Source organism: Ammodytes marinus, assembly GCF_949987685.1.
Source record: "Ammodytes marinus genome assembly, chromosome: 3".
In the NCBI taxonomy this organism is placed as follows: domain Eukaryota; kingdom Metazoa; phylum Chordata; class Actinopteri; order Uranoscopiformes; family Ammodytidae; genus Ammodytes; species Ammodytes marinus.
Window position 1 is genome coordinate 28,547,343 of NC_137232.1, and position 26,898 is coordinate 28,574,240.

General features: G+C 42.5%; 1 protein-coding gene across 7 annotated transcripts in view; it reads right to left on the bottom strand.

Annotated features, from left to right (window-relative positions):
* fli1 (Fli-1 proto-oncogene, ETS transcription factor) overlaps positions 1-17,433 on the bottom strand; it is a 33,081-nt gene extending 15,648 nt beyond the window's left edge. Inside the window, exons 1-5 of one of the 7 annotated variants that reach the window (XM_080024931.1) lie at positions 17,296-17,433; positions 15,410-15,494; positions 5,770-5,981; positions 5,294-5,445; positions 4,037-4,240 (exon numbers count right to left, since the gene is read on the bottom strand). In XM_080024931.1, the coding sequence (XP_079881057.1) occupies positions 4,037-4,240; positions 5,294-5,445; positions 5,770-5,981; positions 15,410-15,448 (607 nt within the window). In that variant the 5' untranslated portion in view covers positions 15,449-15,494; positions 17,296-17,433. Of the gene's footprint in view, positions 1-4,036; positions 4,241-5,293; positions 5,449-5,769; positions 5,982-10,311; positions 10,441-10,718; positions 10,796-10,885; positions 11,022-15,409; positions 15,495-17,295 lie in introns of those variants that run through there. The other 6 variants (XM_080024930.1, XM_080024929.1, XM_080024933.1 and 3 more) reach the window with 6 other exon arrangements.
* Between the last annotated feature and the right edge of the window lie 9,465 nt (positions 17,434-26,898).

Genomic DNA, 26,898 nt, shown 5'->3' on the forward strand with positions numbered 1-26,898 from the left:
AAGCAGTTGTGGTGGAGGGATGGATCGACAAAGTGTGTGGAGTTGACAAGGAGAATGCATTCGCACATCTCTCCCTCTCCTACTAACAGTTAACATATTTTCTGACAATCCTTTTGAAGACCGCAATTGAGACCTGCTGACATTGACCAAGTGCTTTAGTTGCCTAACCTTAAAACTGCTTTCTCACCTCCACATACCCGACCAGTAGCTGCATGAATTTCAGATTGCATCTTTGGAATAAAGCACCCCATTCCGAGGTTGGAAAATGGTGTGTGTATTTTGGGGGGGGGGGGGTAAAAATGTTTCGACCATCTGGAAAGCACTTCTGTTGGGGTATACTGTCTGGCACCAAAACAATACCCTAGTTTGTTTGCCATGACCCCCCTTACCTTAACCATGTAATCGCCACACACAGGTATTGTAGAAAGAAAGAATTGTAAAAAAAAATGTATTGACGTTAAAAAAACATCACTGAAATCCAAGGGGTTTGCCGATCAACATTTTTAAGTGCCAATTAAGTTTGCTAGCACTATTATTTTGGACGTCTAAGCAGCTATCTCAAATTACAGACGAGCTCATCATAGTGTTTACATACGTAGCAACTGCTTATTATCCAGCCCCACTTATGCTAATGTGATATGTACATGCATTCCTGCTGTGCTAGGTGTCTGAACCCAGGCAGTCAAGTGAGCAGCCTCAAACTGCTCTGTAATGGTGGCTACCAGCAGACAGCTAACAGTAAAGGGCTCAGAGCCAGGCTGTTGAGCCCCTCTGCACCAGTGATAATCTGCCAATAGAAAGAACTAATGCAAGGGGAGCTCAATAAAAATGTTGTGAGGGGAGCAGGAGGAGAGAGAGAGAGAGAGCTCTCCAGACCTCCTTTTTCCCTACTCAGCCTTCGAGCCCAGATGTTTATGGTCTGTATAAACTATTGAGGGCTCGAGAATGTCCCCCACTCTTGAGCGAGAAGCAGCAGTGCCCAGACTTATCTCTCTCTCTCTCTCTCTCTCTCTCTCTCTCTCTCTCTCTCTCTCTCTCTCTCTCTCTCTCTTGCTCTCAGTCTTGACTCCCTCACTGTAAATCCATCCAGACACACAAGAAACGGCGACAGCTGGGAAACAGAACTATTGCTATTCTCCAACGGCACTCAATCATGACCACCTCGGACCGTTTCCACACACATCTAAAAAAAAAGAAGCCCCCCCCCCACACTCACACACTGCTTTTTTCTATCTCACGCTCGCTTTCTATAACTGGTTCTCTTGCTCACACCCTCTTGCCCTTGTCCTCAAATAACTACCGTAAAATGTATCTGTCAGGGTTATATTCCTTTATCCAATTTCTTCTATTACGTTTTGTTAGATCCAAAGTAGATATGCTCTCAATTCTCCGCTTTGTTACTTTCTGTCCTGTTTGGCTTCTGCCCTCTTCCCTCTCTTATCCTCATCGCTGTATTCTTGCATCTCTGTGTTTCGGAGGATACAGTATTCCGTTGTCTGTTTTTTTTTCTTCTTTCTCGCTCTGCTCCGTTTCCAGCACATGTGGTATCAAAACGACCTACATGGGTGCGATAAAGCAAACAGTCCGCGGTCCCTCCCTGACAGACTAATTTGAACAAATTCTCAAATTGCACCCCAAATTGAAAGCACATTGGGGTGCGGGCGGCCATCACTTATAAAAATCTGGATAAGTGACCAACAATGTCGGGGCCAAAATAATGCATGGGCAACTACCCCTCGTTACTGCAAGCAGCTGGGTATAGCCAGACAGATGTTAGATTGTGCCCGCAGTTGGACCAGTGTGGGCGATATATATATTTTGGTGCTATGACGTGGCAGGAATGTTTTGTTATGGTATGGCTGTAGTAGCAGGGTGGGGAAGTGTGTCCCTGCCCAGTGCCGAGCGTACATGGCCCCGCTAAAGTGACTCCTTAGGAATGTTAATCAGGGGTTCAATAAACAGAACCAAATGATGCACACAGATGTGCACACAGATGTGTATGAAATGATTGCAGTGCCCCCTTGGACCATCCATGTTTTTTTGGGAGGGTGAGGAGGAAGAGGAGAATGGGGGGTAATCTAGGAAAGAGTTGTGAATGGGATTTTGGAGGAAGACACCACATGACCTGTAATCACTAATACTTCCAGGGCTTGACTCCATCTCTCCCTCTCTCTCTCTTTTCTGTATTTAAAAAAGCTCGGGCCCAGCTCCAGCTCCCGTGAGTGAAGCCAGAGGTCTACTTTTCTGGACGTCTATGATTGTGTTTGTTTGTGCTGCGGGGGGAAAAGAGAGAACAGCTTTAGTTTCCAAATCATCAACCCTGCAGGGTCTGATGCATAAAGCCTGGGCCCTCCTCCTCCACCTCTTCCCTCTCTCTCTCTCTCTCTCTCTCCCTCTCTCTCTCTATTCCATAGACGTTCATTTATTAACATGGTTTTCTCTTGCCCTCAGGCTGGTGCTGTCAATAATACCCATTGCTCGCTTTCTCAGAGAGAGAGAGCTATAGCCCCAGAAAACTGGTCAGTCAGTCAGTCCAGGCACGGGGGATGAGACAAGACCGGACGGGACGGGAGCATTCATCTTTTTTTTGATTGTCGGGAACGGATCCAAAGCAATTTTAAACTGGCAAGTGGAGAAGGATTCCTGAGACATTTCTTGTCTGTCTCCAAAACACACAAGGTTTAAATCAAAAAGAAGAAAAGAGAGGGCAGCGACGGGCAGAAGTCGCGGTGCAGCACGCCTAAGCCGCGGCTAAGTCCCCGCAGCCAGTGGCCGTAATGAAAACGGCTCGGCGGAGTGTGCCCAGTGGCGGTCAGACAGATCCACCCGCATGCAGGCACTGCACAATGAGGCTGTTATATACTCATGACAAGCATCTCCCTCTGCCCAGACGCCGCCGCGCACAGAGAAAACTGTTGACACCCACAAAATACAGTTCCCATTACATCACGCTAAAGAGGCCCATCGCAATTTTTTTTTTTTTTTGGGGAGTAATGTTAAATTTAGTTTGAGCCATCAGTCACTCCACCCAAAACGTGGTGTCATGATATTCCGCAGCCGCAGCAGAAAGCAGAAGCAGCTCTCACTATTTTAAAAGCACAGAATTCAAAGAATTCCAAGAAGGAACAAACTGTTCTGCCTACATTATGTGTAGGTTATACTGTACGTCTTGTCTTGCTCTAGACATCCATGTGTATTCAAACCAACAGCCGTGCCAGATGTTACAACTTATATTAAAATGTCATTTGCATACTGCCTCAGCAAATGGCTTAGTTTCCCCCGCAGAAACATATGAAGCAGGATTGCACCGAGGAGCTCTTCAAAGGTACGAGGCTCAAATTTGGTTGCCTCCATTGCAAATTGCAGATCAACTTTCTTTTGCAGAGCCTAGCGTGGTTCCTGAGGCAATGCACCTGGGCTTCATCTCTCTGGACCATGTGGAATAAGGCGCTGCAAAGTCAAGTGGGGGATGTAGTCGATGGTTATCTCGAGAAGGGGTGTGGGGGGGGAAACGTCTTGCTTTTCCAGAGCTCTGCTTAATACTGGGTAGCCATAATGGAGGAATGAGTTTCCAGTAAAGGCAATTTCATTGTTTATTGACGGTAATATGAGTAAAGTGCGGTCGATGACAAAAAAAAAAAAGTGTCATGTTGTTTGCCCGGTTTTGGCATTTTTTTCCCCCTCTCACTTCTCGTCCAAAAGTAGAACGAAGTTTATAAAAAGAGGCTTCTGTGTCTTGACTGAAAGTTGATTTTGACTTCCATTCTTTGGCAAAGATGGATGCCAGTGCAAGCCGACTTTGACTCAAGCACAAACAGCGGGATGTATAGAAGAAGAAATACCGGTAGGAGCACACACATCTACAGAATTCTGAATATTTTTCTCTATTCTGTTGTCAAACAACTATTACTGGAGTTCAGTATTTGTTCCCCCCCCCCAAAAAAAAACCCTTATTTGATTATCATCCATTGTTCGTCTTAAAATGCCTCTTTGTTTGTTCTTACGCTGAAGTTGCACAACAAAATGTACTACTTACTTTCCCTGAGGTAATTGAGATGAGAGAGAAGCACTTCGGCGTTGTACATGGTGGTGAGCCGAAGGAAGTCGTCCTTGCCCATCTTGCAGAGCTCTTTGCCATCTGTGTTCTGAAACATGGCCGTGTCTATCTCTACCAGGCCGTACTCCTTGATGGCCCACTCCAGCCACTGGCGCACATGGTCCTGAGACCACAACGACGGGTCTGAAGAGGAGAGAGAGAGAGAGAGAGAGAGAGAGAGAGAGAGAGAGAGAGAGAGAGAGAGAGAGAGAGAGAGAGAGAGAGAGTGTTGACTCCATAACAGTTGTTTCAGGACAGACACAAGGCAAGACATAAGACATATTCGGATGAAGGTACAGTATATGGGGATGGGGAGAAATGGAGAAATTGGAAACAGAATTTTCATGTCAGTAGCAGACCTTGTTTCCAATAGCCGTAAATATCCTTTGTTTTATTTTAACCACATGGGTAGGGTTTGCCTAAGTGGAATGACTAATATTAGGTTTTTAAATAAATACGCTTTCACGGGGTAGTATTCACTCTGAAATCCCTTCCTGTGATTGTTCAAACTTTTGCACCACATTTTACGTCATCACCGTGTATAAATGAACACACAACCTATAAACAAAAATGCAGTATTTAGCAAGAACTTCTTGACCCAAGTTGATATGCACTGCATGGCCAATCTCGGAACCAAACCCAAACTTTACCACTTGTAGTTAAGGAGTGGCCTACGTGTGAAACTTCTATTTGGTGAGTGAGCGTTATGCATCAGTTTAGCACCAACACTTGAATAGCCAATGTAATTGACTTACACATTTAGATTACTTTTTTAAACCCCAAAACTGCACTTGTTACTCCCTAAACTCTGTTATTTCACATACTGGAAGATCAAATTTGTGAAACCAATTAAAAAAATATTTAGGTCTGGCGGATAAACAGACCTCTCTACCTGCACGCATTCAGCCGTGCTCCCACGAGTGACATAAAACATCGGAACATTGCTTTAGCCCATGAACTAGCTAAATAGAAATGAGACTCATAAAACATTTACAGCATTGGCAGAATTATACCAAAACAGAGGAGGGATTCTGTTTATAATTACAGCAGCAGCAGCACAGAAAAAAAGACCAACCAATTTGCACCTGTATTAATACGCAGTGAATATACAGATGCACTGTTTAATGAATGTGCAAGCATATTCAACCTCATTCATCAAAATACATATATGATTTTTGTAAAAACTTTTTTTTTTACCTGCAGGTACGATGACTCTCCGCTCATTGGTGGTCATATTGGGGGGAGGGGCATTCTTCTCATCCATGTAGTTTCCATAGTTCATCTGAGATGTGTCGTTACCCCCCACCAGCTTATTACATTTACCCACACTGCAGTCCACGGGAGACTCCCTGCTACATAAACACACAAGGACAAGAAAGTTGTGAAAATATTATCAGCAGATAAATTGGGTGTTGGTGGGTTTTTCTTTTCCAGTCATTGACTTTGGCACGAGATGTTTTAAGCCCTATGCTGGCCCGAGCCAAGTATGTCAAAGATTAGGAGCAAAACAAAAAAAAGTTTTCCTAACGAAACGGCCTGTTGAATGTCAACATTTATAGCCGCAGCTGTAGCGAAGAACACAGAATTTCAAATAATTCTAACAAAGAAAAACCCATATCTTATTCAACACCGGAAGCATTTTAAAGACACAGGAAGCGTTTGTCATGTCATACCTGGATCCATTCATGTGCTCGTATTCTCTCTTGACGTTGACCCGCCCTGGCTGGTTGATCCACTCCTGCTGTGGGGGTAAGGGGTTGATTTTGTGGGTCTGGCCATAGTCCTGTGCACCAGATGCAGTCATGTCTGTCTTGGGGAGAGGGGCAGCAGCAGCGTACGGAGGCTCGAATAAGGACTGGTCTTCACTCACCACTGATAGCGCCTCCTATTGGTGGAAAGGAAAAAATACTTGGTATGTCTTCATCGATTCATTTTACAAGAGCAAATTCCAAAAAAGCCCAAACATAGCCCTTCTAACCATTATGCCCTTCATATAAATACCTTCATATTCTGGGAACTGCCTCTTCACCCTTTTTGCATATATGACAGTCTGTTCCTTTAATATAAAGCGACAGCCAGCAGGTGGCTAGCTTAGTTTAGCATGAAGCCTGGAGAGGCTAGCTTTTTTCCATCCAGCTGTAACAAAATACACCCACGACAGCTATAAAGCTAGCTAATTAACGTATTAAAGTTATTTTTTATGCCAAAGCATAAAAACAAGAATTTACATGGAGTTATGTCCTATTGTGTTGGTGGGGGCCACGGCTATGATTTCCTGGAGTCTCTGCTGGTTTCCTGGCACATAACTTTACACTTATTTGTATGTATTAAATAAATTAGATAAATAGCTACAAAACAACTTACAAAAGGTGTTAATTTAAGAGTTTTTTAGAAGGGCTAGCAGGCTGTTTATTTCATTTTGGACAGGGCTACGCTAGCTGTGTCCCCGTGTTACCTTATGCTAAATGTAAGCTAACTGTCTTCTGGGTAGACTTTCGTATGCAACTGGCAGATTCGAAAGTGGTATCAATCGTCTAATCTAACTCTTAGGAAAGAAAGCAAAGAGGCGTATTTCACAAAACGTCAAACTGTTTCAAGAGGTAAGGCATAGATAGTCATGCAATAAGATTGATAAGAAAACACTACAAACATGAGCTGATACAACTCTGAGTCTCTCGTCTGACACGAACCAGAAAACTTGTGATGTTAAATTGATGTAACATTTTCAATCTCTTGTGTATTTTTGTTTACAGCAATTATGTGCAGTTATTGGTCATATCGCAGTCTGGCATCCTCAGTAGATTGTGTTTACACCCCACGTAGCAACTGTGGCTTCCTGTTGATGTTAGGAGGACTTCAATCATGCCCACAGTAGAGTAAGACAAGGTTGTAAGCTTGGGCGCTACTATTCCATATTCCTGGTTTACTGACACTATTAGTCAACACATACAGCTGTTCTACCAGTAATGAACACATTGGTGCACATATTAAACAAAACAAAAACCCTTCCCAAATCGTCATGTTTACTGCATGAGCTGACAATTCCAAAATATTCCAAACAAAATGTTACAAGATTCCTAATTATACAAGTATTGTCTCTCTCCCATTGTCAGTATCTTCTAATGTGTCTGTTTCGTCTGAGCGCCGAAGACTCAACAGAAGCAATGAGGGGTGGGGGGGTGGGGGGGGGTCACTGCTACACTGACCCCTCAGCTGTGGCCTCAGCTGGAGCAATGTAAGTTTATTAAAGAAAACAAACGTGGAAACTAAGGGCTGGCCGAGATCTATGGTCTCCAACATGCTCCCTGTGTAATGTCTTGGAAGTAACACGTGGATTACGTACTTGATGGGTTGCATTCAAATGTACAGATGCCACTGCTTAGCGTTTGACAGTGAACAGAGTATAGGGCAATGCCACCATCTCAGTCCCTGTGCCAGGTTGCTTTCAGCTGGCAAAGAAAGAGGACACTGCCTTAAGAATAATTCAATGAGTCAGCCTTTGATAGAACTGCTCCATCCATCATAGTTAAAAATAATCAGGCGAACAAATACACACAAAAAAAACAAAAAACAATAAGCTAGAATATCCAGTGAAATCATTACAGTCCTGTGCTTCTGCTGAGTATTAAGCCCCCAGTCTGACACACATCTGGATGTGATAGGATCTGATGGCGCAGCTCAAGACCGAGACGTGTCTAATTCCTGAGGACTGAATTATTTCATTCCAAAATGCCACATATCTGCCGCAGGGGGAAAAACACTACTTGATATTCATCTATCAATATTTCCAAAGGGTGGCCTTTTTCGCATTTTCAAAAAGTGTACTCTTATTAAAGAAAAATCCTCATAATCTCACATCACTTATAATATACGTCATACGCACACACACAACCCTATATGCTCTCTCACTTAATGTTGACAAAAAAACGTTCTTAACATACAATAACCACAAGCTGGGTGTCTTTTATAGCTGTTATAGCTGCTTTATCCATTATGAACAGAAAATGATTTGAGGGATTTCACAATGAATTTATGTTTTCGTATGACTGAAATTTAAATCATTTTAATGAAACGATTACAGGTACTTTACATGACAACTGATCTACTAAAAACAATGCTGAAGGTGAAGTCTACACTATTTTCCATTAAAAAGCCTTTGCAGTGGAAAATAAATTTCATTTTGTAATTGCACTACAGTGCCCTCTGTTGTAATGCCACAGAGCCACTACTTGCTGTGTTTGCCATAGTACAAATAAGGCATTTGAATCACCTTTTGTAAACACTGTGGAATAAAAGTTTGAAAAGTCGAACTGCTTGTCAAATAACAGATACATTCCAGCTATACATCTTTCTTCTCAAACAGTTAGAACAATAGTCCTATTTTGCACAAAAACAAAGTTTTCTATAAACTAAAACTTAAACAAAATACTCTTCAGGAGTAGTGGGCGGATCAGAAAAAGCTGAACCTCTCCAGAGCATTTAACCCTCTTGCCAGAATTAGATTTTCCAGTGATTTCATCAGTGGATCCATCATAGTCTGAACCCTGGCAGCAGGAGCCACTATCTGAGCAGAGCACACCAGCTAGTCTGTGGATGATAAAGTGTAGAAGAGTGAGGGAATGTCTCATTACAGCCCGATAAGGGCCCAATCAGCTATTATGACGGTTGCACATTATATTTACGGCGACATATCAGTCTGCACAACTGTAGCCATGATTGGCAAGTGGTGTGCGCCTATCAAGATTGCGGGGTTTTTAAAAATAGGAATACACCACTCGCGTGAAGAGTAGCTGAAAGGATGACAGACCAATGCCTGTGTTTTCTATCCAGTATCTGGGGGGAACACACACACACATGCTGCCAGTGAGAGCTACAGCGGTTACACTCAGTTGTCACAAAGTCCACAGATACTTATCAAATGCTTTTGTGTCACTCTTAAACACTGTCTCCCGAACCTCCTCACTTAAAACCCCATGCAGGTCCAGAATCAAAAAGGGTATACCTATTCCTTGAAACAGCTTTCTGAAAACATAAATAAGAATTATGTTTATTGTTTTCCTCCAATACAGCCCATCAATCTGAAGTGCCATAGACAAAGGGCGAAAACATTAAATAAATCACAGCTCAGCTAAGAGACTGCACGCACCCTTGTAAGCATTGTGTGAGTGTGACACCTGCTGGGAGCCACCACTGTTACTGTTTACATCAGTCAAACCATATCTCTCCAAATGCGTCACGACGCGTCTGGCGCATAGAGGCATCAGCTCCACATCCAGACTGCACGTGTGATTGTTGTATGTTCACACACAGCCATCTAGCAGGAGCCACCCAGGGGGGCATTCCTGTCTTTTGTTTAAGGAGGAAGAGGAAACCTGTCAGGAAAAGATTGTGTAGAACAGGAAGCTCTCATGGCTAGAGAGCCCTTCCTCTCTTTTAGCGAGCATGAATGCATCTAGCGGCCAGTCATTTATACCCAAGTATTCAATTATGATTACATTATTTCACAACTTTGTCTTGCCGTGTTACAAACATCCAGTCTGAGGCGTCCATGTCCTCCTCCCGCAGCATGGCACTCATCCCACCGATACAAAATAAAACAATCCCAGGCAGCGCTGTGAGCGGTGAATGACGGGATTTAAGTGACTATATGCGGCCTGACATTTTTGTCTGGCCAACGTTTACACTCTCCCCAAAACTTCCACACCACACCCAGCCGCCGCACAACCCGCTGCTCTACATTTCCTAAAGAAAACAAGTCGAATTACTTTTCAGCAACAATAAGAGCAAACACAGATGCTGCGTTCTGCCGTGCTTCCACTTGCTATGCAGAGGACACAGACTGAACGCACCGCGGGGTGAACTAATCTGGATTTGCCATTCAACATCTGGTGGCGGCTGCAGCCATAATGCATCTGGAATTTGACTGTCGGGGTTGCAGTAGCCAATGTTAATGTACAACCGGCGCTCTTGACTACCAACATACCGTTTCAAAATAGGTTGTGTAACTATATGAGGAGCAGGCCAAGGTATAATTGTGAAGCTTTGCGGTTTGAAGTGTTGCAAACGGAGCAGTTACTGCCTGCAGTTACCAAATGACAGCTTTGCCCTTTCCCTTTCACAAACCTCTCTCCACGCGACGGGGGAAGAGACGCCACAGTAATCAACAACAACAACAACAACAACACAGATATTATGAATATGTATTTTGTAAATACCAAACCATCACTGATTCTGACCCACGACAAGATCCTCGGACCGAGCCGGGCGATGTGCCACACCGCTGTTGCGCAGCTCGACACATCGTATCCAGCAGTACATCCAGTCATGGCTATTGCTCAATCCCCCGCTGCCCAGACTAAACCCAATCGTTGAACTCGAAGGATAACTTTTTTGAAAGTATACAGTCAACAAGGTGATGTCTGAAACAAATAGCCACTCCTTTATGTCTTCCCAGACGTGCGTAATTGTGCGCTTGTGTGCCCAGAAAATCCAAAGCGTGATTCTGATTAAGCCTTGTATCCACACCGTAGCGTATCCTCACAACCAGACAGCGTATTGGGTTCAAAAAAGGGAAAAGCGGATACTTTCAAAGAAAGATGAAAACGAAAGAAAATCTGGTTACCGCTTTCAGACCGAGAGAGAAAAGCCGCTCATCGTCGTCGGATCGGAGGTCCCAGCTCACAGACCGACACACACAGGGGCATTTCAACCCATTGCTTAAAAAAAGGAGGCGCAACTCCGAAAAAGCAGTCTCCCACAAAACTCATACACCCCGTTCTCCACCCTTACCTTAATAGTTCCGTCCATTTTGCGGCAGTTTCAGCGGACCCCGACAATATCCCAAACATGACACGCTCCTGAATTAATTCCAGCCCCCGGTATGTGGCGGAGAGAAAGAGACACTTTTACCGGATTGAGTTTTTTCTTTCCTCTAAATTTGGGAAGTGAAGTCACCACTGTTGAGAAGGTTGAGAAGGAAGCTGTGTGTCACCGAAAGCCCTGCCTTCAAAAAAGCAGGATACTGTCCCAGAGAGATAAGCAGGGAAAACAATTGAGTGTTCGCTCCGCTGTTATGTTTTTCTGCTCGGAAATATTTACAGGATGACTGCCTGCGTTGTGCACGGCCATTGCTGTGTAAAGCCTGCTGCCGTTGAGAATTAGGGCTGTGTGTTTTGCTTTCCCAGTAATGTCACAGATGGTGTGGCGGGGTTTACTATTTGTCCGACTTATGAATTATCTCTCTCTGTACACATTTAACTGAGGTTTTCGGGAATGCGGTTGACAGTCGCACTGTGGGCACTCTAAAAGTTATGTGATCTCATGTTTTAGAGCGCTTTATGGTTCACGCCTACACTTTAGACTCGCATCTGGCCATGCCTCCATCCCTCTGTAAATCAGCCTGTTCTCCGATTTATTATATCCCATATTGTATAGTGAAAGGGATACATTAAATGAAGTTTATCTTTGAATTTGGACAGCTGTTTTTCTCAAGACTCACTGCTGATGGAGCTCTAAATCAAAGCACGGAAGATACCTGAACACATGAGTATTTGCCAGTTGTGTTACAGCCCTCTGAGAAGCTTCTGTGAAGTTTTCCTGAGACACCATTAATAAAAATTCAAGCGCTCAGCTCCTAACCGCACTATGTTCTATGACGGTCTGCTCTACACGTGTGCGTCTGCTGTTCAGTACAGGACTGAATGGGGGGAAACACAGTCTGAATCAACACAAGCGCACTTGAAAAGCAGACACAACTGCAAGGGTTTATTGCGATTAAAAACATAATTGAAGTGTTGTAGTGAATTCTACCCTACTTTAATGTGAATAATTAGGAATCCCCTTATCCTCACCCCCACACAGATTTTTCTTGTCTACCGTATGAAATTGCTCTTATCAATTCAAGCATCATTTTAGTGCAGATGCTATATGGAGCCAGCTCTGAACGTGACCAGACCAGTAACACTGCAAGAAACGTCTTTTATGAAACATATGTATTGCCATATGCAACATTTCAGTCTTTTCTTTGTTAGTGTTTGAAGACAAAAGTAAGAGACTTGAAGGAAATTCACTTTAACCCAGATGAACTATTTCATTGTTTCAACCTTGAGGCTTCCCATCAATCCACCATCAAGAAAATTCCACTTGATAGAAAAATAGCTTTACTTTGGACAAAAGTGAATGTAACTCATTAGACTGCCAGTTTGTATAATGTTAGACTATATAATGCAATTTTGCTCAAAATGATGAGGAGGGAACATTTCTTGCAGTGTTGGGGTTTTTTGCCTTGGGGAGCGGCCTCAGAAAGTGGCCAAACAGAGAGAGACTGCGCCGCCGCAACGACTGACAGCAGGGCCGGCCTGTCTGCTCTCGACTTGGGGGTCTGGCGGGGCTGAGGGCCCCCACCCTTGGGACCACCACATCTGGATCCTGCTAAGGGTCAAGGCTTCTCCTGCCTGAGGCCAGTTCAGACTCGCGTAATTAAGGGAGACACCTTGTTTAACTCTTCAGTGACTGGTTTTGCTTCTATTTCCCCCCATACATTCCAGTGTCAAAGGTTTTCATATAGTTCATTTTATTGTAGGGAGACTAGTGATGAAGTGGCAAATTAAAGAGGTGCTTAAGATGTGACCTTCTATACATGTTATGCTGTGATCCTCTTTGGATTTACGTCACTAGTTTACATTCATAGAAAAAAAGCAAGCTATCCTTTCACTGCGTTGTAGAGCCCCAAATGAGTTGAGGTTGTGTAAATAATTGAGATAAACAGTGTCATGAAATATGCCTGCAAATGTACAGGTTGCTTTTCAAACTAAAAATACAAACCCTCACGTTGTCTTCACAACATCTGAATTTCTAATCAAACGTTATGTGCCTGCCTCAAACAACATCACTCCCTCTGTGTGATAAAATACCTGCCATCTCAGTCATAGGTTTTATTAGCAGCTGGGGGTCCAAGACCTACCAAGACCATAATGAATACAGTGGTAACAAACATTTTGGAAGGCCAATAAACAGATGCAAGTTGGTTTACACAGTGAACCACAGAACATCTGGCTTGACGCTGGAACTAGACAGCCAGACATTTCTTCCTTAGCCTACACCACGAGCCAGTAGCTCCTCTGTCTCTCCACTGCATGGGGCAACCAGCCAGAGGTGGGCGGACACTATATAAGCAGGGTTTATGTTCAGCAGTCTTTCAATTGTTAAGGCCCATCCTTTCTTTTTTATTTGTTTTCTCTTTTTTTTGCCTATATGAAGATTTAGTGTATGGAGAATCCTGTTACAGTCTTTCTTGGGAGGAAGTGCAGCATTCAGATTTTGATTTGTTACAAAGGCCTAACAGGTGAAAGAATATGTCAGAAGGGAAATGGAAAAAAAGGGACATCAGCTTAAAAAGAGAGTTTCTTTAATCAAGGGATATTTTTGTCGAGTGGATCAATGCCAATGTCACTTCTAAAATCAAAAGGGGGAAACAACTGTATCAAAGTCGAGATGCACGTGGAATTGTCCCCACTAAATTATGTTAATTATTTAAAATTATAATGTAGTCCATAAATCTAAAGTTGCAGATGGGTACCTCATTTGATCAGTGTTGATGTGGGAAATTACATATGCAGCACAATGTTATGCAACGAAAATAGTCCCGGTCAATATAAGTCTGCGACGTTTGCTGTTTATTAGACATGCAGACTTGTATTCAGTTCATTCCTCCTCTCGGGCTAGAAGACAGCACGAGTCAAAATAGTGAGGGCAAAAAGTGGAGACTGCAGCAGCATATAAGCACGAACTGTCTGGCCCCTCGCTCTAGGCCATAATTAATTTGAGATTTATTTTTATTGGAGAGTTCCAGTCTCGCCTGGCCTTACCCAAACAAAACCAAATGCTGGGCCGTGGATTCGCATGAATGAGGAATATTTCTTTAAATTTTCTGTTGAGGCGTGCCACATTCTGACCGATATCTCGCTGAATGTGAGTAAGCCAGCGAGCATGGCACTTGCACGCAAACAATAGGCCTACACGCTAACCCTGGATCCCGGTAGTAGGATCAAAAATATATCACATTATTGGAATCAGAACAAACAGAAATAATCCAGGCTGCATTTCCTCAGTAAATCAAAGAAGCTGTGAGATGCAGTCACTGTAAAATTGAAAGTTATCTCCCAAAAAATCCATAGTCCCACAAACCCAGGTCTGTCCTTCATCCTGTGTTTTTAAGGGAGCAGAAAGCTTCATTTAAAAGCATATTTTACCCCTTAAACATTCGGCGCTATTCAACTCCCTTACAACACATCGGTAATTGTTCTGAGCCCTGAAACGTCGATTCCTTCTCTCTCTGCAGTGGCACAAACGCTGTGGCTGGATGAAAAGAGCCTTTATTCAATGGGGGAAATAAGTCTTCAAAACATTAACAAGTCGCCCTTGGAAAAATACCTTGATTATGAAGACATTACCATAGCTCAACCTCCGCACAATGGCCCATTTTAATGAGGGACAATCCGAGCACTCACCCGCGGCAGATTATTATGATGGATGTGAGCAAACTGAACGCAGACAGCCAAATTAACTGACCCTAACTGCACTAAATGCAAGTGTACGTTGAACTTGACATTGTGTGTATGCTACATTGTACAGTCATATATGGTTTTATATAAAGGAAAGAAGAAAAAAAGTAAGACATATTTAAGTTTTAAGTGCCTCGGTTATGTGGCAGTTGCAGGTATTCACGCTGCGCCATGTGAGACACGATGCAGATTTTATGTGAAAACCAGATGTGCGCTGTTTGCTTTATTTACATTCTCTGGACTCTGACAGAGAGAGAGAGAGAGAGAGAGAGAGAGAGAGAGAGAGAGAGAGAGAGAGAGAGAGAGAGAGAGAGAGAGAGAGAGAGATTCATGACGTCAAATATGATAATTCGCCATAACAGCAGAATGTTGGATTGAATTGTAAAGCTGCAGGTGTTGCATTTAAATTGTAATGTTACGAGACTATATTTTTAACAAGTGTTATGTATTATTATTATTATTATTATTATTATTATTATTATTATTATTATTATTATTATTATTATTATTATTATTATTATTATTATTATTATTATTATTATTATTATTATTATTATTATTATTTTGAATTATACCAACACACATTCTGAAGTATGTAAATATATTGTTTCAACTCAAAGTCAGGCCAGTCTTTTGCAACTATGGATAATAATATGGAGAGATTTGTTTTGAACATCGCAGCTCAAGTAGTAAATGAAAGGACCCCATGTGTGTCCCTCCAACATGCATCGAAGAGACGGTGGTGTCTTACCTTGACGTAAGACGACGTGTCAGGGACAGTTTGAAACATGTCTACTTGACAGACAGGCCCAAGGGTGTTCAGTGTCCAATGGGCCCTGAGAAGAAAGAAAATATAACTAATTATAGCTCAAGAAAAGTATTATAATTTGATTATTTCGATTTTAACTTGATGCTTTGTGTATTATTTTCATGCATATTTGCAATGTTTGCCAATATTTCCCTTGTCACGGATTAAAAAAACAAGAACAAACTCAGGTGTGGATTGTCTTGATGTCATTGCACTTGACATGACAGCTTCGTTCTGCATTCACAAAGCACTGCGGGTTCTGTGAACTTCCACATAGAGGGCTCACCACTTCCACCAAAATAAAGTCAGGGCAAGTCAGTGTTGCTTAATGGCCCCCCGTGTGTCTCACTGACTGCACACACAATCCCCTGATTCATTCACAGAGACCTGTTTTTTTTCCCTTTTAGATGTATTAGATACGGCTAGGTTTTAATTACTGCCGTCCGTATAGCCTAGGCCTACATTAACAACATCAACAGATGGAAATTACGCCGCTAACCTACTGGTAACATGGATGAATAACTCCTTAAAGTCTCCCCAATAGGAGTTGGGCAGCCAAGAAAGGAGAGGAGGCCCCACATCCCAACCCCCATCACGTGTTCCCCCTAAAGCTTACCACATATTGAAACACTTTTCGCTTTAATAAGTGCAGCTTACAAAGTCTGGGGTGAAAGGGCACTTAGAGGACGGTGTCTTTAGCCCTTCCCTCCCCGTGCAATTATTAGGAAGGCGGTGGCACATACCTATCCCAAAATGGCTCTTACAGGCAATGGACTGTGTGGTGAAAGCAAATGAAATGGTATATGGACCACTACATTGGCATCCAGGACGCACCGTTAAAGTTCAACACATGTCTTAACAAGGCCATGGGGGCATCATTCTCCTGTTATATGCGCGCCACGGGCCTGTCAGGATTATACATATACAATCAAGGGCCTTTTATACCGACTGTGCATTTAATTAAGCGAAATTAGTGGTGGATGCAGATCAAGGGCCCTTGTGATCTCAAGCCAATACCTGACTGGAATTCAGCAAAAAAAACAATGAAACAATACAAAAAAATCACACAGGAAGAGGCTATACCTTCAGGATTTTAATAGCACTAAAATGACTCATTTTTACAGCAGAATTTTCATTTTTTTAACATGATAAATAAGCCACGGAAGGAGGTATTCTCGGCTCCTGCAGGCGAACGCACTAGTGCTCGCCTCATAAAGTTCCCCAAATGCATCCAATTTCTACGCGGTAAAAAGAGCATAGGACACCGCATCTGCAGCCAATTAGGCGGAGGAGGACTGGTGAGTAACGGCGTGAACCTCCCTCCGAGACAGCCCCGTGGGCCGGGACCCCTCTAGTGTTACATTTTAAGCATCTTACCTTGCTGTTATCCATCATAAACGAGAGCCAACTGTTTTTCAGCTAATACGCAGACCATTTTTTTTCTCCCTTTCTCCACAGCCTAAACGGACTTCTATGTAGTGAGACTGCGAGGAAGTGCGCCGACAAAAAGCTCAGTGTATTTTTTATTTCGATTTCAAGATGTCACTCAGAAATCAGAATAAAGTAACACTGTGAATAAAAATGCAATAAAACACAAACATCAGCGCAACGATAAAGATAATTCAGACTTATAGTTCACAGTCGGAGTCTTTATTTTGTTATCGCTTTACGTTCCCTCTTTTTTACAATGAGATTAAGCATCAATATAAGCAATAAAACAACAGCAAAATAATATGTCTTCCTCCTGCATGCACACCTATGCTGCAGAAAAGGTCGAGCAGGTCTTTTAGCAAACGACAATCCATTATGTGTGTTAGTTTCTCACTCACCTGTCTCTTTTATGTCGGTCGTTTGATATTTTTTTTCTCCTTCTCTCTCTCCTTCGTTCAAATCACTCCTTCCAACAATTTTAAACAATTAGTCCCGTCCAGGCAAAGCCGTTTCCCCCCAAATGTGGAGGATGACAGTGAGTTATTTTGAAAGGGGCTGAAAAGGAGCGCAGGGTGTATGAATGGAAATGTTGCTGCTGAGACGGGGAAGCAGCCGCGACCAATGAGCAGCGAGAGAAAACCAACCCCTTGCCTGCCGTGTGAGGCCACTGAACCATGAAATAAGGGGAAAAGCAGAGAGAGAAAGAGCGTCATAAATCGCCTGTTTAGAGACTTTTGGTGGAGGAAAGTGTTGACAAAAATGTAAAATGCTTATTTTCTTTAGTTTTTTTTTAGAATGTTGCCATATTGATCTGTATCTCCTATTTGCTATTACACTCGCAGCACTGACTGCACATGTGCATTTGGGGTAAACCGCTATGTGAACAGTTGATGCAACTACAGAAGCACCACAAACATTACAAAACAACACAATATGTCTTCCAAGAAAGTGGCATTGTGTGTTCACAGGTGTATTGTTTTGCTACGTACGCACAGAAAGCACATTATTTGATATATTTAAATACACTGGGAAAATAATCATCCACCATGATCAAGCCTGGAAAGGTACTCTTCTCGGTTTGCTCACCTTTACTCTTCAACATCCCTCCCTTCAGTTAGTCAACAATGAAAACATTAGGCTACTACACATTCATACTGACTTCAAATGAGTTCAATATAGTTTAATAATCAGTCATCAGCAGGATCTAGAGGAGACTGTCTACAGCAGATCTTCATTCATGTTCCAGTCTGTCCTGGTGGTGATAGTTCCCTTAGGAATAGGCTACTACCAGGAGCACGAGTTCCTTTGCTGCGGATTTTTTTGTTGTCTTTTTCCTGCCCAGTTGACCCCACTCAGTTCACTAACTTCATTTCCTTTACACTGCTGGCCTCATCTTAGACCCAACAGTCCCCCCCTCCCCAACCAAAGGATGTGTGGGGCAATTCACGGTGAGGAAAGTCGCCCAACCACGACATTTTATAGCCTCATCAAGGTCGCTATTTCACGCATGCAGGGCAACCAAAGTGAAAGAGAGAAGTCACCTGTAACTTGTTTTTACGCAGCCACGTGAGCTATGCGCCAAAGATGCGCGTGAGATTTTGGGGGTCTGTTGCCGTAATTTGTATATTTCATGTACCCACCATAAAATAAAAAAAGATCGTTTTTTTCTCATGATTACTTTCTAGCATGTGAATGTTTCAGTCAAATCGCGAGCCAGCCAGCTGCCATCAATTTCTCGTGGATTGGTCGAGAGATGATAGTCAGGTGGCGATAAAATACACTTTAAAAAGTCTGGAAACTTTTGGAATGAATACAATAAGGACACAAGTGGAAAAAAATCACTTATATAAAAACCATGATCTTTGAAGGCAATGCAATGTTTTACCGACTGACTTTTTACAGTGTTGTTGGGGGTCATCTGGTAAAAAGGTCCTCTTTCATCACCGGCTAGACCTTCTGTTTGTAGTACCGTTTCCTAATGCAATGATTAAAAACAACAACATTGATAATAGTGTTCCCAGCACGAAACAATGGGCGGAAATCCCAACATCCGTTTTACTGAAACATGGCATTCATGCGCCTGCTGTGTTGCCTTCCTCAGGATACAGTAGAATAAGTTTTCTAACACATTTGAACAGCAACTAATACATTCTCAAAAAAAATAAAAAAAATAAAATAAAATCCATTATGTGTTGAGTTTGTAGTGTATTATGGTCTACTGATCGATACTCACACTAATATTAATCAAATAGAAGCATCAATAGTCTAATTAGGGCACCAGAACGTGTACCCATTTCACCAACAATAGCTTTTGATGGAAACCTTGATGTTCATGAGTTTAATAAAAATCAGAACTCACTCTTAAATGTGTAGATATCCCAGGTGTGGTAACACTTTACAATAAGGTACGCAAAAAAGAGTAGTTACTGTTCCAAAACACAACCATTTTTTTAACATTAACTACTCTTTTGTGTGTAACTTATTGTAAAGTGTGACCCCAGGTGTAAAACGTCTGACTCTGAATTGCTTTGACCTATGTGGCAACATTTCTTTTTGTGTGTGTTTTAAGGGTGCAAAAAAGAGAAGCTTTTAGTCAAGTCTTACACCATTGATTCAAGACAAGGCTGGAATTGACATGTAATGAGTAATGAGGCTCTGAGATGTTCAGGCCCCATTTGAGGACTTCATACAATATGTCTTGGTTATCTTTAATGATTATTCAGAATGTGTATATGATTTAATATTGTTGAAAAAACCCAAACATTCCCCCTTTTGCACTTTTATAGCAAATTCAATCCTACTCTAGAGCGAATCTGAACAGTCAGTAACAAACAGCTTCCCACTGCCAGTCCCTCCTAACTGGTTTGTGGTATGTTAACATTACAGAGCTTCTACTCTAGGGATTCAACTAAAAAACATTTGTATTTGAGATGATGCGGGCAACCTACAGACATCTGCGATTGCATCGGCCAGAGTAAATGAAGCTCCTTACTCTGAACTGTAATGAGTTATTTATTTAGTTGAAGGGGCAAGCGCGAGATGATCTGGAGATGGAGATCGGTCCCATTCCAGCCCTCCTTTCTTTTTTTCTTCTCTTTTTCACTCCTCTGGGATAGAGAAAATGGCAGTGTGGCACCAGGGAAGGCAGGGCAGAATATCAAATATTTTCACGCAAGAGTTCCAGGCATGAGCCAGACCTGGAAAAGATTGTTAGCACAAAAAAGAGTGGAAGTTCTCCACCCTAAATATTTGTACTATATGTATGTATGTATTGCATTACAGTTTGAAAGATTTAAGAGAGGACTCATTGAAAGAGAGAGAAAGAGAGGGAGAGAGAGAAAGATGAGAGAGAGTGAAAGAGAAAATAAAAGAGAGAGAGAGAGAGAGAGAGAGAGAGAGAGAGAGAGAGAGAGAGAGAGAGAGAGAGAGGGGAATGGGGATATGTCTTTCATGATGTTCATGCTAAAACAACTGTGAAACCTCTTTCAGGAAGGCCATTACAACTTCACCCTCACTTGACACAAACACATGACAAACTGTAATCATGAAAAAGCTAAAGGTTAAACAATCCTTACAAAATAATTCAAAGCTATAGTGCGTAACTTTCTCATATGAATGAATGTCAGTAACATTCAAGCCATCGCCAAACAAGTTGATTCAATGTTGATTAAGCCTATCAGCTCCACAGAACTCTCTCTGCATTTCTCAGTATGGCAGCGTTCACAAACGTGTGTCACCCCCTGACACTGGCGCACAAGCTCATAAATATCCAGAGAAGCGCAGAGGAAATGTTTAATTTATTGATTCTACTGCTAAGAGGAAAACCTGGACATACAGCAGAAGGTTATAAAGTCCATGCGCGGTCACCGAAGTATTACCTCATGTACAAGTAGATGCACCGACAGTGTTGTTGCAATTACTCAGAATTCCTCATGGGGGCAACATAAGTTACACACTATACCTTTAACAGTTGGGACGGTTCACCCAACTTTACACTACAAGCTACAGGACACAATTCAGTTTGAATAAACATTATCAAAGCTCCAAACGGTAACTGTCCATTGAGAAGAGCTCAGAGGGAGCGCAGACAGCAGCCCGCTTGTGTGCGCAGTGACAATTAGCGAGGGGAAGTATTAAATTAAAGCAAGGCAGTCATTTTATGGGTCACGCATTTATGAAGGTAATAGCATCCCTATAAATTAACGACCTCCCAATGCCCTCCTGATGTGTTGCCTCTCATCAGGTCTGATAAGTCCACTCTGTGACCTCATCCGTTCAGTCTTGGTATTCTTGCCCTCGGGCCAGGGGGGTTGGGGAGGGGGGGGGGGGGGGGGTTAGAATGAGATGAGAGCCTGGGAGAGTGGATGTTTGTGGAGGGACATGTGGTGTCGAGACAACACGCATGTTGTCATTACATACAATATGTTCTGGTATGCACCTCGACGAATGAAATGCCAGTGTATTTTGGCCAGAGTCTAGTTCTAAGTTTCTTGGCTTTGTGCCTCTGCACTGAGTGTCCATATGATCACTTTTCACAACACCACAAAACACTGAGACTTTTTCTTTTTCTGGAGGTATACAGTATACATGGATTTCCCAGACCACTTATCATTTGTCAATTCAGCTGTATAACTGTGGACACACCCCGGCCTCCTCTAGTCCAGACTGGGCTTGGGAAACAAGGTGCTCCCTTTTTACTTCTTAAATCAATCCCGGTTGCCAGGGGGAGTCATCCCTACATGAACAACATGAGGCTGAAATAAAGCCCCTGAAAATGATTGCTCCTGTGGAAAAAAAATCCGGGCGAGCGAGAGCAGGAGGAAAGCAGTGCCATTTAGAAAGCCTAAATCATCCGCTGAACTATAAATCCACTGACCGCTCATCATTCAGCAGCATTTTAAAAAGCCCTTAAAGAAAAACACTGAGTGAAATGAATATGCTGTCACCTCTCATTTGGGTCTGGCCCGCCGGCTCAATAAGAAAAGTGTTGTTCCGTGGCAGGGCTGCTAGCCCGGGCTGAGCTCTCAGGTTTAGGGTTTACCCCTGTCCCGCATTCTCAAGGCTTTTACTTTGAGGCCCGCGTCTCTCTTTTCCTCCCCCACGTCCCCCCAGACATGTCTGACAGGCTGAACTCGATGTGGGCTGCTCACCAGACTACAAAAATCATTCATCTGTGCCTTCAGACGGTCAAATCTGGATCTAATAAAGGGAGCTTGCCTATTGATCCTATTCATATGGAAAGCCACTGCCAAGTTTCATCACTAGAGGGCTCTCTGGCTCAAGCTAGAAGCAGCTCATTGAGGACTTTGGCAGTCCCTTTGTTCAGAATGGGAGACATTGTGGATAAGCAGTGGTGATTAAATTGTTTTGTACTAAATAATTAAGGTGATTCATAATTAAAAAAGTGCAAATGGTCTTTTTTTTCTTCCTTTTTTCAAATCTATGTGTAATACACATTAAGATATCAGGTACCTGTGGTCTATCCAAAGACAGTAAACAAATACGACCTCAAGAGATTGACATCTGGAAAATAAGATGTTCTTTCTTATTCTGAACTGTTTGAAGCTTAAAAGAGGCCAAACACAACAACAACATCCTCCCTTTTTCACCTGTGGCACAAACAAACGTGTGAAACAGGAAACATACGCTGCCGTGCACTGACTCAGTGCCTGCCAGATGAGGGCAGGACATTGTTTTCTTCTAAACACCCAAGCGAAGCAGAATGAAAGCAACAGGCTCAAAACAACATAAGCAAAAAATCCTCACACTGTCACAAGGATAGGGAGGCATCTAAGAATGCGAGAGTAAAGGGACATGGAGAATGAGAGTGAGTCAGTCAGTCACTTTTTAAGGGTTGTGTTTATGTGAGGGTGAGGGCACTACCCTCAAACGCCTAGGCTAACCACAGCATTCCACGCCGGCTCTTAAAGAGACAGAACGACGCTGTCATCATGGGTATTTGGGGAGTAAAGTGTTAACATATGGTGAGAGCTATTTGAGACGGCTGGTGAGACGCACAGAAGCTAGTAGGTGGCCGTGCCAGCCCCCTGATTGCATTCTGACAGAAGACCTAGTCAGCTCAAACCGTACATAGGTATAGTGTATTAAACAAATAGGTTCAGAGATTTTTGTTCCAATTTGGCAAAGTGAAAGAAAATAAGAAAAAGTCCAGAGAACATTAAAAGTTCACATCTGGATTTTTTATCCAAAGTCAAGTAATTTGGGTTAGTGTCATGCTACTGCTGAAAATTACAGTTCAAGATGAAGTGTATCTGCATTGCGGGGATCCAGTGATAGAGGGCAGAGTTGAGCTGTGAAACAAGTGTGACAGGACACGTTTGTGTTTAAAACTCCTCTCAGTAAGTGCAGGCCTTTGAGTCTGCCAATGCAACAAAAACAAATCATTACAAATTCAGCATTGTTAACATTATTGTATATGTTCCATGACCCTTAACCATAACTGTAACTTCCACAAGTTTAGCTTAGTGTTCCCTATGAAGCAAGCTCATATGTAAGATCATTCTAGCAGTACCTGCTTGGGTATAGTTTTATTTTTTTAATTAAAAAAACAGAGTTCAAAATTGTATCACTGTTGTCTCAGCATTGAATTATATACAGTACAGTACTGTGTGTATGTGTGTGTGTGTGTGTGTGTGTGTGTGTGTGTGTGTGTGTGTGTGTGTGTGTGTGTGCGTGTGTGTGTGTGTGTGTGTGTGTGTGTGTGTGCGCGTGCATGCATGCTTTTTATTGTTTTGTACATGCACTGTGTTATAAGGCTTGGTAACACAACACTGTGAGGTGCTATGCTGAAAGCATCTTCCATCCATGGACAGGCGGCAGAGTGGGTGAGCAGTCTGAATGATGACATGCAGACCTACAGATTACATGTAGGGGAGGCAAGACAAGCTCGCTGCTAGGAAGAGAGAGAACAAAGTCGAGAAAGAGAATGAGAAAACGAGACAATTGTGTAGGTGTGAGGAGGAGAGGTGAGAGTATGCCGGTAGTGTTGTGTTGACAATCGGGTGGTTACTTAGAGAGAGCCTGTGGTTTGGTTGCATGGGGGAGAGAAAGTGTCTTAGTAAGCGGGGGTTTTGGAAAGAGGGCTCCTGAGAAGGAAGGAGAGGATGCAGAAAAAGGAAATTGAATGGAGGTTAGGGGGCAAAAAGAGAAATAGCCTGTTTCCTCCCTGAAAATCCATGGCACATTGTGGACTTAACATCCTTAAACTATCAACTGAGCTCTAAAAATAACCCCATTTCTGCAGAGTAAGAGGTGGGAGTAAGGGGTGAGTGAGGTGTGGGTGAGTGGGGGCGGCTGGAAATGGAAATGGGAGCATGAGGCTGGGAGTGAAAAGTTGGGAGAGAAACAAAGAAACGCCACCCTGCCAGACAGTGGTGAGAGATGGGCCAGAGATTGCGTCGCAGCTTGTGCTTGTGCGTGAGAGAGAAAAGAGAGACAGAGATGGAGATGAAGAGAGATTTAGATTGAGAGTGGGAGTAAATGTGTGAAAGTGTAAGAGAGAAAACCCCAATCTACTAGCCCCCACAGGAACTCTGTTTTAAGCAGGTCTTTCACTTGGTAAACATGTTAAGTTATTGGAAATACCCTTTCTCTTGTCTTTAAAACTGAATCAAATCTGACAAGCGCAGGGCATGATTGTGGTGTTCACCTGCAGTCTGATTTGGGAGATATGGGCAATTTACAGCAGTTAGCTCACAGTGCATTTAGTACACTCCATTCATCTGTACATTGTTATTGATTAAACTACCTAACAGTACATCAAGTAGATATAATAGAATAGAAAAACTATACTCACAATGTTTTCAAGTTATCGTTATGCACAATTGATCATTGAAATGCAATTTTTTTTTATAGTATATTATCTCTTTTTTATCTGGGACTAATCGTCATAGGCAAGTTAACCATTGGAATCAGACTTGAAAATAAATTATGGCAGCGGATTTGAAGCTGTCAGAGGTGACTAACAGCCATTCATGTAAGAATAGGATTATCTGGAAAAACACCCTCCTTTATGTCTATGCACTACAACTGTGGGACATGACTTAAAGTGAATGCCTGCTGTAATGTCTCTGTGCTTATACGGACTAAGATTCCAGCTATGAATTGAACCATCATCCTCGTCAGAGGCTACACATGCTTCTCCTTTTCCAATTGACATGCCAAAACCCAGTCTGCATTGTGGCACACTATATCAGATATATTTAAACTGTTGTATCAGTCTTAAATCCCCCGAGAGATGACATTGAGCTGCATTCTGGTCAACACCTTTGTGAGTTTCATTCTTTGTCATCGTTTGACCAGTTAAAGAGGCATGTAGTGTAATCTGTATGTGCTGTTCAATTTCAAACACTAAATATTTCAGAGGAAAGAGATTGCACAAGCATGATAAAGCATCATATTCGCACTGGTCATGACAGTAAGTTAAGGGAGAAAAACAATGGCACAGTCTGTCTAGAATACAGGACAATCAAAGATTCATACCCATCTTCACAACGTGGACAACAAACAAGATCCTATGTTGGGCTCTAACTGGTTCTCCACAATGCACCTTCAGTGTAGCTATAAGCATGTTGAGCTGAAAGAGAAAGCATTAAACAGGCAGCGGACCTTCAATTTAAAGTTATTCCAACAGGATTCACAATCACTCAAGCCAAAATCCTTTACTAAAACTGCCTTAGTCTATTTGGAAGATGAACTAAATTATGCTCTTTCAGGGATTATCCCCAGCACCTGGAAAATACCCTGTCCATATGTCAATCATTTGATTGGTCTCAATCCATCAAAATGCTATGTTGTCAGAGTTCGGTGAAATGTTTGAGCTATCTAGTCTAAAATCAGCTTTCAGCCACACTTTTCCATTCCACTCTCAGCAATGGACATTAAGGCATTCCCAGGACTTTGTTCATAAACCTAAAATGTGCTCAGCAACTGAACTATTGGTCATCAAGATGTGGGGCAAGCAATGCACGCACCAATTGAAATGGGTTTTGCGTCAGAACAATTCCAAAATGTCCCTATTACAAGTTGTGGCAACAGGTATGTGCTTTTTGTTCAAGAGTGTATCCCCAATTATGTAAATGTCATTAATGGCCAACTCCATTTGTATTCAATTTCCTTTTTGTTGGGTAGTGTGAGTTGGATTTTTGAATTGTGTCCGAACGTATGTTTCGGCCATTCAATCCGTTGGTTCCGCCCAGCAGCACGTGTTTTGTGGGGCTTTTGTGTAGCATAGAAAAAAGTAGGGAGCTGCTTGAGAAAGTTATTCATCTTGTCAAGAAAAGTCAGGTCAATTTTCCTTCTTTAGCACCATATCACAACAGTAGTTATACCATGGCACTTTTCACATAGAGCATGTCTAGACCATACTCCCACGGGACCCAGCAATCCCCCATGAGCAAGCATTGGCACCAAGGAAATACCTTGGCTTTAGGTGGGCGGCCATTTCCCTTGACCTTTTGATTGAATGAGAAAGAGAGAGATGGGAGACAGAGAGACACAGAGATGCACAGCAACAACTACAATTGACAACAATGGTAATAAAGAATGCAACACAATGACAACAGTAGCAGTAGGAGTAAAGCAGCACCAGGGCACAAAAGCTCAGAGGAGTATACAGAGTTAATAACAAGCATTAATGGGATGTAATTAAGTAAGGATGGAGGAGGGGAGGAGGTGCAATGAGCTCAGTTTATCAGGGGAAGACCCCCGGCAGGCTAGGCGCATAGCAGCATAACTAGGGGCTCGTCCAAGGCAAGCCAGAGGCAGCCCTAACAAAAGCATTCTCAAAATGATTCTCATTAACTCATCCAACTATACAAACATGCATGGAGCATTTTTGTCATCAATAACGTTATGCTACTCTACTGGATTCATGGTAAGCGGAATGCTCGATATACATTGACCCTGTTAGATATACTGCAGATGAGAACATTTTTTGTAAGGTAGAAATGGCTTATATATGTAATGGCTCTAAGGCTTTA